The sequence below is a fragment of the Labeo rohita genome, chromosome 15 (assembly GCF_022985175.1).
Source record: "Labeo rohita strain BAU-BD-2019 chromosome 15, IGBB_LRoh.1.0, whole genome shotgun sequence".
Lineage (NCBI taxonomy): Eukaryota > Metazoa > Chordata > Actinopteri > Cypriniformes > Cyprinidae > Labeo > Labeo rohita.
Genome location: NC_066883.1, coordinates 24,019,673 through 24,032,927, shown reverse-complemented (window position 1 = coordinate 24,032,927; position 13,255 = coordinate 24,019,673). Strand labels below are relative to the sequence as shown.

The following is a 13,255-nucleotide window of genomic DNA, read 5'->3' as shown; positions in this document are numbered from 1 at the left end:
GGAAAAAGCTGTGTTTAACCAATGCTCAATGAGGCATTAAGATTTAGCCTACATTTTGTAAATGTTTAATTAACCATCTTTCAAATGTTATGACATTATATAGGAAATTTGATCTAGTAGAGTTAGATTAAGATAAACAAATACCACAAAACATCACGGATTTCTTCAAATCCATTGCTAATACTCACTGGTGGTTTAGCTGTTGGCTTCCCAACAAAAATGATGTAACTTGCTAGAGGATGATGTAATTGAGGAACTGGCTTTTGTTAGTCAAAAGAATTTTACAAATGATTAACAAAATGGAAAGTAAATTTTAAGAAATCTTTTTTTATAGTGATTACCAATTACAACTATTTTCCTCTGAAAATAGAACATGTTTTGTTTGAATTACTTTAATTTAAGAAAGACAAAATGAAGAAACAATTCAAATGTTATAAAAAGCACTTGGAAATTTCACTTTTATGTTCAGTTAATTCTAATAAACTAGTTAATATGATTTCAGTACTTATTAGTAAGATAAAGAATTTCACTATCCAATGTCCAGTATCCAATATATAGAAATAAAAAAAAAAAGTAAAAAGTTTTTATTCAGAAAGAATGAATTAAATTGCGATGCATTAAAATTAAAATGGCTTTTATTCAAAAAGGATGCAGTAAATTAATCAAAAATGTATATTTTTATTCAAAAAGGATGCATTCAGTTGATTAAAAGTGACAAACAAGAAATTTGTTACAAAAGATTTATTTTTAGAAGAAATGCTGTTCTTTTGAACTTTCTATTGATTCTGGGGGGGGGAAAGCATATCACTGTTTTCACAAAAATATTAATAACACCACAACTTTAAAATATAAAATATATATATATATTTCTTGACCATAAAATCAGCATATGAGAATGATTTCTATGACCTTGAAAAATCAGCTTTGCCATTACAGGAATAAATTTCATTTTAAAATATATTCTAATAGAAAATATATACACTACCAGTCAAAAGCTTTTGAACAGTAAGATTTTTGATGATTTTTAAAGAAGTCTCTTCCGCTCACCAAGCCGGCATTTGTTTGATCCGAAGTACAACAAAAACAGTAACATTTCGAAATATTTTCACTATTTAAAATAACTGTTTTCTATTTGAATATATTTTAAAATGTAATTTATTCCTGTGATCAAAGCTGAATTTTTAGCATCATTACTCCAGTCACATGCTCCTTCAGAAAACAAAAAAACAAAAAAAAAAAAAAAAAAACATTTATTATTATTATTATTATTATTATTATTATTATGTTGAAAACAGCTGAGTAGAATTTTTCAGGTTTCTTTGATGAATAGAAGGTTCCGAACAGCATTTATCTGAAATAGAAATCTTTTGTAAAATTATAAATGTCTTTATCATCACTTTTGATTAATTTAAAGCATCCTTGCTAAATAAAAATATTAATTTCTATAAATAAATAAATAAAGGTTTTATTTCAGATAAATGCTGATCTTTGGATCTTTCAATTCATCAAAGAATTCTGAAAAAAAATAATGATGATGATAATAATAATAATAATAATAATAAATATTCTCGAACAGCGAATCAGCATATTATAATGGTTTCTGAAGGATGATATGACACTGAAGACTGGAGTAATGATGCTGAAAATGTATCTTTGATCACAGGAATAAATTTACATTTTAAAATATATTCAAATAGAAAACAGTTATTTTAAATAGTAAAAATATTGCACAATATTACTGCTTTTGCTGTATTTTGGACCAAATAAATGCAGGCTTGGTGAGCAAAAGAGACTCCTTAAAAAAAAACATTAAAAATCTTCAAAAACTTTCGACTGGTAGTGTGTTTCAAATTGTAATAATATTTCGTTATTTTTTAGTTTTTTTTTTTCCCTGTTTTTTTTATGGTGAGCACCAAAAATCCTTTAAAAACAAAAATGGCAGTGTTTATTACAAATATATGGTGCAGATATGAAAATACACCACATAGAAGGAATGAAGAGTAAGAAACGCATCACTTCTCTTTATTCCTTTGTTTCTGCTTCTCTCTTGGTGCATCTCTCTCACGCTTGCTTCCTCTGTCTCACGCATGAGTAGTCACACAGGAACTGAGGTGTTTTCGTAGTGTATCCTCAGGGCGTCTCTCACAAATTTGCCCTTTTCTCATGTTGGCAGTGTCACATTAAAATCAACTGTGCCTACGGTTCCATGAAGGACATTTCCGTCTACAGCATGCTGGGCCTCAACCCCAACCAGATATATATAGTGGGACGACCCTCTAAGAAGTACCAGAACCAGTGCCAGGTTAACTAATTTTGATTCTTCTGTGTCTTTCACTCAATTTCCACCATAACTGGTCAATATTGATCTAGTTTACTCTAATGTCTTGATCTATCACAGTTCCTGAGCGAGGGCTATGCAGCACATCTCTCCTCCCTGCAGTTCAGTCACAGAGCCCGGCCCAAGAAGAGCTCCTCGGTGCGAATGGTTTTGCGAAAGGGCTCATTTGGGCTGTCAGCCAAACCGGATTTTCTGTGTAAGAGGACACACCTTCGCCGCACCATGTCGGTGCAGCAGCCTGAGCCACCCATGACACCCAATCCTAAACCGGAGCGAGCTCAGAGCCAGCCCGAGTCGGACAAGGATCACGGTGGTGGAGGGGCTCCAGGCCATGCCATGTGGGCACGGGGGTCCATGCACCGTGGCGACACCACTCCCTGACCCAAGAGAAACATAGGAGGGATGGAAAAAGGACAGATGGTAGTGATCTCTCGGTGGACTGAGCCCAGGTAAGATTTAGTTTTAGGCCTGTTCACACAAAACACAATTTTGCATGCTTTTTAATTGTTTTTTTACGTAAACATGCTCTAGGCCAGGGGTTCTCAACCAAGGAGCCAGGACCCAATAGGGGGCCTCAGCACACTTTCAGGGGGCCACAACATGGCTTAAATAGCTTATGTTCTAAAATGACTTTAAATTTTTGAATTAGCTTAAAAATAAAGAAAAAGCTAACAAGACCTGAAATATATTTCTTAATTTAATTTGTTCTCTTAACTATGGCCATTTTTATTTAACAACCAAGGAATTTTAAAAGTGTGATTTCTAGATGTGGAAGTCATGGAAATTAATAGAGTTGTAATATTTTTAGATAGATAGATAGATAGATAGATAGATAGATAGATAGATAGATTTTTAATAATTAAAAAACACACTAGAAAAGTATATATACAGTATATACACTACCAGTCAAAAGTCTTTGAACAGTAAGATTTTTAATGTTTTAAAGTTGTCTCTTCTGCTCATCAAGCCTGCATTTATTTGATCCAAAATACAGCAAAAACAGTAAAATTTTGAAATATTTTTACTATTTAAAATAACAGTTTTCTATTTGAATATATTTTAAAATTTAATTTATTCCTGTGATTACAAAGTCACTTGATCCTTCAGAAATCATTCTATTATTCTGATTTGCCGCTCAGAAAACATTTTTTATTATTATTATTATTATTATTATTATGTTGAAAACAGCTGAATAAATTTTTTTCAGGTTTCTTTGATGAATAGAAAGTTCAGAAGAACAGCATTTATCTGAAATAGAACTCTTTTGTAACATTATAAATGTCTTTATCATCACTTTTGACTAATCAAAAAAGTGTAAAGCATCCTAAATAAAAGTATTAATTTCTATAATTTCTTTTTCCAAAAAAAAAAAAAAAATTAAACTGACTCCAAGCTATTTTTTAGTGTATAGTGTTACAAAAGCTTTTTATTTCAGATAAATGCTGATCTTTGGATCTTTCTATTGTCATAGAATCCTGAAAATATATAGTATATACATGTATAAAAATGTACAAAAAAATTAAGCTTTGATCACAGGAGTAAATTACATTTTAAAATATATTCAAATAGGAAGCAGTTATTTTAAATGGTAAACATATTTTGACAAATTTTCTGTTTTTGCTGTACTGTGAATCAAATAAATACAAGCTTGGTGAGCAGAAGAGAATTCTTTAAAAAAAAAAACAAACTTCAAAAACTTTTGACAGGTAATGTGTGTGTGTGTGTGTGTGTGTGTATCTATACATATATTTTTATTGGGGAGAAATTTCTTTTGAGTAAAAAATAAAACTGACTAGAAAAGTCATGTAAATTCACTGGTAGTAAAATGAAAACCATGAACAGCATTTAATTTTAGAAATTATGGAACTGAGTTATTTTAATTAACGTAATTATTTTAGTATACTTACCGCTTCTAGTTTCTATAATTAAAAAAAAAATTGAAAAGAAGCATTATTTTCTCCCTTCTGTTTTTTCTTGTATTATTAAAAGCACAACATATCCTGTGTTGAACAGTCCCTCAGGCTTTTTTGTTTGGTCTCTAATGCATAATAAACAGATTTTGTGCTTGGACAGGGCATGACCATGTTTTAAATTTGAGTTAAATTAAAATTTCAAATGAGCACGCATCTAATATTCTCATTGTGCTGTAAAATACTCCTAAATTCAATTTCGGCATCGCTGAATTCATAAGCCAAAATTTGTATTCAGAACCCAGTAAGACCTCAAACCCCCACAATATCGGTTTGCAACCCTCCCCGAATGATTCAGTGGCTTTATCCTGGCAAATGGAGAAAAAGTGATTAGGGACAGTACCGGTGCCTCGACATCCTTCCAAACCTCGCCATTAAAGGGGACGGTACCCCTCCGCCAGCTCTGGTTCATTCATAATCAGAACTGTAAAAAAGGCTGAAGATTATTAATAGAGCTCAGGCCTCCCACCGCCTCATCTCCCATCACGCCGTGCAAATCTGAATGCAAATGTGCAGCTGAGGGGCTCCTCTGCTGGGCCCGGTGATCCGCAAATAAGAGTGCCCAGACATGCCCCGACTCAAGCGCTCTTCCCTTTTGCCAAATAACATTTGCCTGATGAGATAGAAGCCGGCCGCGGCCTGCGTGTGGCTCCTTGGGAAACCGTTTGTAATTTTCTCTGATGGTTTTCGTAATGAAATAGATATTTATATGGGCGCTCATTGAAGCGTGACTGCCGCGTGAAGCGCTCTTTGATTCACAATCTCTTTCCTCCCTCAACCCCACAGCATCTTTACTCCTTCTGCTGATGTTACACCATAATAAAGACAAATCCCACGTGAGCTGATAAAAACTCCTCAGTGAAGTGCCGTCTGCACGGATCTGATACAGCAACGCACAAACTCTGTCCTGATGCTTTGTTTCAGCAGCAGGAGCAGAGGAGAACTGTTTCGAAATTCAGTTTCATCCGCTTCGGAGATGTAACTTCTGGATTTATTTAGCATCGTACGAAGGATTCCTCACCACCCATCAGGAACAAAGAGGATATCTAAGATCCTTAGAGAAAACATCAAATTTCCTCACGTCTAAGCAATACGGAGGAAGAGGGAGGGTGAGCGTCCCGCTGCTCGGACAGGTGGCTGCGCTGACTCCTGCAATAATCCCTCTGTTTTAATATTGCAGGCATTTGTCTGCTCTCTGGGCGGCTGTCTATGGCCCGCTTGTGGCCAGACTGACTTGCAAACTGTACATTAACCTTTTGTGCCAGTGTGGCGACCCGGCCTGAACTTTCGTCGCCCCTGTCTCTGTTTAGTCGCTCAGCCAGAACAGAGTCTGACAGCGACGGCCAAAGCTACTGAACTCCGCCCACTCCTCTGCCGGGTCACGCCGCAACTCGCAGCTCTGGTACACTGCAGAAGCATATTTACAACCATCGGTGGTTCTTCTTGTGCCTGTCTCTCACTCGTGTTGTAAATATACAATAGGTGGCACTGAGGCGAACTGAGTGTGTATGATGTATTTGTGTGTGGCAATAGCTGAATTCAGCAGTTTCTTAATTGGTATTTTTGTCTCATTTTACAGTAAAAATATTTAAACATCCTTAAAACAAGATAAATTTACTTGAAGCATAAGAATTGTTTTCGGACAGTATATCTTGGGAATAAATAAAGAAAACTGCAAGATTATAGCAATAGTGTAAAATGCTAATGCAGGGATGCATTAAATTGATCAAAAGTGATAGCAGAGACTTTTAAATTGGTACAGATTATTTTTGTTTCAAATAAAATTGTTCTTTTGAACTTTCCATTTGTCAAATCCTGAAAAAAAAAACATGCATTATGGTTTCCACAAAATTTTAAGCAACATTGATAGTATAAAGGAATGTTTTTTGAGCTCCAAATCAGCATATTAGAATGATTTCTGAAATGTAAAAAAAAAAAAACTTATTAAAAATTCTTTTAAAAAAATAACTACCTGTCAAAAGTTTTTGAACAGTAAGATTTTAATGTTTTTAAAGAAGTCTCTTCTGCTCAAGGCCTGTATTTATTTCATCCACAGTACAGCAAACACAGTAAAATGTTGAAATGTTTTTACTATTTCAAGTAACTGTTTCCTATTTGAATATATATTAAAATGTAATTTATTTCCTGTGATCAAAGCTAAATTTTCAGCATCATTACTCTAGTCTTCAGTGTCACATGATCCTTCAGAAATCATTCTAATATGCTTTTTATTATATTGAAAATAAATTTTAGAAACTAATACTTTTATTTAGCAAGGATGCTTTATAATTGACCAAACGTGATGATAAAGACATTAATAATGTTACAAAATATTTCTATTTCAGATAAATGCTGAACATTCTATTCATCAAAGAAACCTGAAAAAATTCTATTCAGCTGTTTTAAACAATATTAGAATGATTTCTGAAGGATCATGTGACTGGAGTAATTATGCTAAAAATTCAGCTTTGAAATCACGGGGAAAAAATCCATTTTAAAATGCATTTAAATAGAATACAGCTCTGGTGGAAATATTTCAAATTTTACTGTTTTTTCTGGACTTTGGATCAAATAAATGCAGGCTTGGTAAGTAGAAAAGATTTAGAGAAATCTTACAGTGCAAAAACTTTTGACTGCATATTACTGTTTTATTGTATTTTTGATCAAACAAATGCATATTTGATGAGTATGATGGCTCTTTCATAAACATTATAAAACCTTACTGACCCCAAACTGTTCGAACAGTAGTGTATAAATTAAATATATACTCTTTCAATGCATACCTATTTATTTTGCTTCTCAAGTAAATTTATCTTTTTTAAGAATGCTCGGATATTTTGACTGCAGACCAAGATTTAAAAATCTGATTAAGAAAATAACTTTTACATAGCACACATTAAATGGCCAAATAAACATTTTAAATTTGTATTGTGAAGTGACTGTGGTTGTCAAGATGTCGTCATCGTGTCACATTTTTGGTTTTATCGGTACGACAGCTTGCGCAAACACAACACGTTGATATTGTTTACATGTAAATCCATCTCACGAAGTACGATGGTCTTGTTAAAGAACATACTATATTAGTATTTTAAACTATACTTGAGGACAACCTTGATGTTACAATAAACAAATGTAAATAAACAGCTGTGTTTGAACAAAAGACACTGTCAGGCCACTATAATGCTGTTGTCACCATGACTCGGTAGTTCTTGTAATGTCACATTTTCCTATCGTAGTTACTGATTTTGGTATTTTGTATGAGGCTGTCTATTAAAAACTGCAATTTCACAGCGAAAGTATTTATGTAATCTTATTTTGTTGTATATTTAACTGTAAATCTTTATATAACACTAGAGGCCGTGTGAAAGTGGGTAGGCATGAGTGTTTTGGTCGTGTGGGTCTGTATCTGTGTGCGCATGTCTGTTACGTGAGTGTTAGTTTGGGGATTTTTGTATTTATTGTACATATTTTTAATTCAGAGATCGTGCTAGTGGCCTTTTGATCCTCTGATAGTTACTGAGCCTGTAATTTGTGGAGATTTTATAGGCAGACTTTTTAATTCTTTCGTGTGTGATCATTGCTGAATTGTCAATATATATGAACGTGTTTTCAGCCTTATCGAGATGTATATTTATTTGTCTAATATCTATATTCTCAGATGGTGTGTGAAAAAGTATATTTGTATTTTAAAAACATGTAAAGTACATATTCAATACACAATTGTGTCAGTGGCCTCCGATAACAGGCCTCTTGACAAACATGTATTATTGTGGTATTTGGTCCAGTCAGTCTGTTTCAGTGGATGTGCTTCTGTTGGGCCTTTACCGAGCTGTATACTCACTCTTCAATAAACCATTAGAAATCCTGCTTGATATATCTGTGTAAACTTTAGCTCTGTCAGTGCTGTGAAGACTTGTGAAGTTGTGACCTTTTCTCCGACCAGCCTGAAAGGTGAGTACAGCTCTATCAATTCACACGCGCACACAAAACATCAGAGGAAGCAGCTCAGTGTTCTCACGCTAAATTACTCTGTCGAGTATGGAAGCCCGTTTCCACCACTGAATAAAAAATAAAAAAGGTAATTGCAACTTTTTATCTCACAATTCTGACTTTTCTTTATCTCGCAGTTCTGAATTTTTCTCAGGATTGTGAGATGTAACCTTGCAGTTGTGAGTTATAAAGTCAGAATTGCATGAATTCAAACTCACAATTGCAAGTGAAAGTCAGAATTGCATGAAAAATGAATTTGCAGTTTTGACAAATAAAGATAAACTCAAATTTCTGACCTTTTTCTCAGAATTGTGAGTTTATCTCACAATTCTTGACTTTATAACATGCAATTGCAAGTTATTGTCACAATTCTGAGAACGTCTTTTCCCCTCAAAATTGTGAGTTTATATCGCACAAGTCACAAATTGTAACTTTATATTGCAATTTTGAGAATATAATAAAAATTGTGAGTATATCTCACAATTCTGACTTTATAACTCGCAATTGCGAGTTTATATCACAGTTCTGAGAAAAAAGTAAAATTGTGAGTTTATATACATTTTGAGAAGACAGTAAAAATTGAAAGTATACATCTCGCAACTCTGACTTAATAACTTGCAATTGTGTTTATATTTCGCAATTCTGACCTTATTTCTTGCAATTGTGAGTTTATGTCATGCAGTTCTGAGAAAAAAAGTAAAAATTGTGAATTTATAACTCACAATTGTCAGTTTATATCACAATTCTGAGGAAAAAAAAGTCAGAATTAAACGTTTATATCTTGCAATTCTGATTGTATTTCTCGCAGTTGTTAGTCATGCAACTCTGAGAAAAAAGTCCAAATTGAGAAAATAGTAAAAATTGAGAGTATATCTCACAATTCTGACTGTATAATTCGCAATTGCGGGTTTATACCTCACAATTCTGACTTTACAACTAGCAATTGTGACTTTATATCATGCAATTCTCAGAAAAAAGTCAAAATTGTACTTTTATATTGCAATTTTTAGAAAATAATAAAAATTGTGAGTATATCTCACAATTATGACTTTATAATTCGCAATTGTAAGTTTTTATCTCACAATTCTGACTTTATAACTCGCAATTGCAAGTTTATATCTCACAATTTTGAATCACACAATTTTGTATCAGAGTTTGTATCATGCAATTCTGAGGAAAAAAGTCCTCAGAATTCCTCAGAAAATTGCCTTCCATAATCAAGAGTAGCGATGCTGTAGCTCAGGCATGGACAAACTCAGTCCTGGAGGGAGTTTAGCTTCAATCTGCCTGATCAAACTGCTCCAAAAAACTGATCAAAGCTAATCAAAGTCTTCACGATTGCTAGAAGGCTACAGGCAGTTGAGTTTTATCAGGGTTTGAGCTAAATTCTGCAGGACACCGGTCCTCCAGGACCGAGTTTGCCCATGCTTGCTCTAGATGTACTATTCCTGTACCTTAATATGTATGCAAATCCAAAACTAATTATACTATTCGATCACTTTTATGCTGGTATAAATGATACCTAAGCAAAAAAGTGAGTGATTTGAAACCAAAACACACCAGTCACTTTTGTCTTCCTCATTCAATTCTGTTTAAGTAGTTTAAATCAAGTGCAAACAGCATCTGTCCTTGAAAGCGACAAACGTGCAGACAGCAGGTTTCCTGTGAAATTAACTTTTTCTTTCCCCCTCAAGGGACGCTTTTTTCCTTGCAGGATATTGTCTGTGGTCTTTTAAAGTCAGCAGGTGAACAAATGCTCTCAGTGGCTGTCAGCATTAATGAATGTATCCCGCTCATTCTTTTGGATGCTATGGAAATGGCCCTTTAATCACAAATCACACACTTTAGCTGATTAATGCTCCAGGCATGTTCCGGAGAGGTCTGCATGTGCAAATTGTGTGAACGTATCGCTGGGATTACTGATGGACGCTTTTTAATCTATTGTTCTCGACGTGCCAGCATTGTTGCACATTTTTGATTGAATGCGTCTTCATTTTTGAACTCGCATGGTAATTACTGCTTGCAAATATTGCAGATAATTGCTTGTTTTATCAACAAAATGAGAATTAAAAAATTATTTTCTCTCTAGAGTGCAAGGCACAGTTCATGTTTATATTTTGTAGGACTGGGTATAAAATATTGATTTCTCGATTTAATCGATTCTCATTTTTATGAAACTATATTGATTCTTAAATCCCAATAATCAAGAAATCAGTAGTCTATCCTGTTTTCAGTTAATGAAAGGAACATTGTAGTGCACCTACCATACAATAAATCGTAATAAGCTTTGTGCTTTGTTATTTTTGATATGAAACAAAGACTCAGATTTCAAATTCTGTCCATTTTATTATAATATTCAAACAATAAATGCCGTTTTGGCACACATGAATTGATCATCTCCTCTGCTTTGATACAGTTGAAATAAACATAAATAAACATGGGATGTTAAAAACAAGAATACAAGTTACCGAAATCCGTATCCTGTCTGTACCTGATATATATCCAAAATAATCAATATTGAATTGAATCGAATCAAATCGTGAAATTTGTCAAAACCCAGCCCTAATATTTTGTTGTCATTGGTTTGCTTTGAAAAGTCTGTGCTATTCTATGTTCATTTTTAATATTTTATGGGAATAGAATCAGATTTTACCTCTTTGCATTTTTATCTGATCTGATTTAAACTCAATTTTTCCTTTTATAGAAAAACCACACACGTTTTTTTCAAATGCAGGGACTGAAACCTCACAAAGGAGAAATGAAGCCTATTTCAATCTGATATTATACTGTAGCTTTAACTTGCTAGCTTTAAAAATGAATAATTACACATTAGTGCCGTTCTCATCATTATGAAGATTGGTCCCAGCATGGCACCATCTATTAGTTACGTTTTTTTTTCCCCCTCTCCAGCCTTTTTATGCAAGCCAATCAAACACTCGACACATTATAGATATCATTCCAGTCAAGAGGGCTCTTAAGACCAGCAGTTTCATTGGAGCGTTCTTTCAGCATTACCATGTAGATTTGTGTGAATCTAGGGCTTTTGAGACTTCCTGAGTGACTTTTTAGATGATTTTGGTATGAATACAGAAGATGTTTTGACCTGACAAGCAAGACTCGGGGATAGAGAGCTTACCCTGTAAGCAGACCGTCTGCAAAATGAACACAAATACACACTAGTGTCCTCTTGCGCAAACTATTACATGCAGCAGCCCGTCTGTCATAATCCATATCCTGCTACGGAACATTCTTCAGCTGCAGGGTCAAGCCCGTGAGCCCCTGGGGACTAGTTTCCCAGTCACTGTTGTTCATGGGAAAGTCATGTAGTATCCAGCAGCGTCTCAAGCAAGCTCCTGTTAAATGTTCAGAATCATCTTTCTTGTGATAGCTGAAAATGTTCAAGATAATATAAAATATTTACAGTGTATGAATGTGCAATTAAGATTTGTATGATTTGCATATCCTGAAGTTGTTAAACCTGCCTTTCTGTTGTTTTTGCTGGGGTTTTGTTTGTTATACTGTAGTTTTTTGTTTTTTTTTGTACTGTAGTGCTGGTTTGTTTGGGCTTTTTTTGTTTGTTTGTTTTGTTTTGTTTTTTAAATTATTTATTTATATATATATTTTTTAATATTTATTAATATTTGTATACTTTATTTTAGTCCTGTGTTGTTGTTCTTGTTTTGTTATTTTGTCTTGGGTTTTTGTTTTTGTGCTTTTGATTTGTTGTTTTGCATTTTGGTGTTGTGCTTTGTACTATGCTTTTGATTGTTTTGTTTTGTGTTTCATTGTGGTTTTGTGCTTTTTTTGTTTGATTTTTTGTTGCAGTTTTGTTTTGGTATTTTCTCTTTTTTCATATTTAGTCTTTCATCTTTTTTGTCTTTTTCGTTGTTTATTTTCTTTTCATGTAGATATGTGTTGTTTTTGCTAAGGTTTTGTTTGTTTTGTTTTGTAGGCTTCTCTGTTGTTTTGGTTTGTTGCACTATAGTTTTGGTTTGTTGTACAGTAGTGCTGTGGTTTATATATATAAAAATAATCAAGTAATAATATTATAAAAACATCTTATTTATTTATTAATTTATTTCTACTTTGTAGAATTTTTTTTGTTTGTTTTCCTTTTTTTTTTTTCATTTTATACGTTTTTTTTAGTCCTGTATTGTTGTTTTGTGTTATTTTGTCTTTTTTGTTGTAGTTTTTGTTTTTTTTTTTTAAATATTCTGTTCTTTTGATTTGTTTTGTGTTGCATAGTGGTTTTGTGCATTTTGTTTGACTTTTGTTTTGTTTTGTTTTTTTGTTTGTTTTTTCTTTGTTTTGTTTTCCTTTTGTGTTTTAGTTTTTTTTTTTTTTAGATGTTTGTTGTTTTTGCTGGGGTTTTGTTTGTTTTGTTAACATGTTTGTTCATGTAACCTTTTCTGTTGTTTTTGTTTATTGTACTGTAGTGTTGTGGTTTGTTTGTGGTTTTGTTTTTTAATAATTTATTCATATTGTAAAATAATTATATTATAAAATAATCTGATTGATGTATTGTACTTTGTAGCAGCTTTTTATTTTGTTTTCCTTCTTGTTTTCATTTTATACTTTTGTAGTTCTGTGTTGCTGTTTTCTGTTATATTGTGTCTTGTTAAATGTTGCATTGTGGTTCTGTCCTTTTTTGTTTGTCCTTGCTTTGTTTTGTTGCAGTTTTGGTATTTTTTTTTTTCGTCTTGTGGTTTCAATTTGTTTTTTGTCATTTAGATATGTCTGTGTTTTTTGCTTGGGTTTAGTTTGTTTTCATTTTCGTTTCTGTGGCCTTTTCTGTTGTTTTGGTTTGTTGTACTGTAGTGTTGTGGTTTGTATTTTGAATCATATTATGAATTACATTTATATTATAAAATAATCTTTTTTAATGTGTTTATGTATTTATTTATTAACTTATTTGTACTTTGGTTTGTAGCAGTTTTTTGTTTGTTTTCATACTGAT

The 13,255-nt window shown here is 33.0% G+C and overlaps 1 protein-coding gene across 1 annotated transcript in view; it reads left to right on the top strand.

Annotated features, from left to right (window-relative positions):
- pitpnm3 (PITPNM family member 3) overlaps positions 1-8,182 on the top strand; it is a 110,576-nt gene extending 102,394 nt beyond the window's left edge. The window contains exons 18-20 of the mRNA XM_051129550.1: positions 2,174-2,302; positions 2,399-2,787; positions 5,095-8,182. Of these exons, the coding sequence (XP_050985507.1) occupies positions 2,174-2,302; positions 2,399-2,719 (450 nt within the window). The 3' untranslated portion in view covers positions 2,720-2,787; positions 5,095-8,182. The remainder of the gene's footprint in view (positions 1-2,173; positions 2,303-2,398; positions 2,788-5,094) is intronic.
- The last annotated feature ends 5,073 nt before the right edge of the window (positions 8,183-13,255 follow it).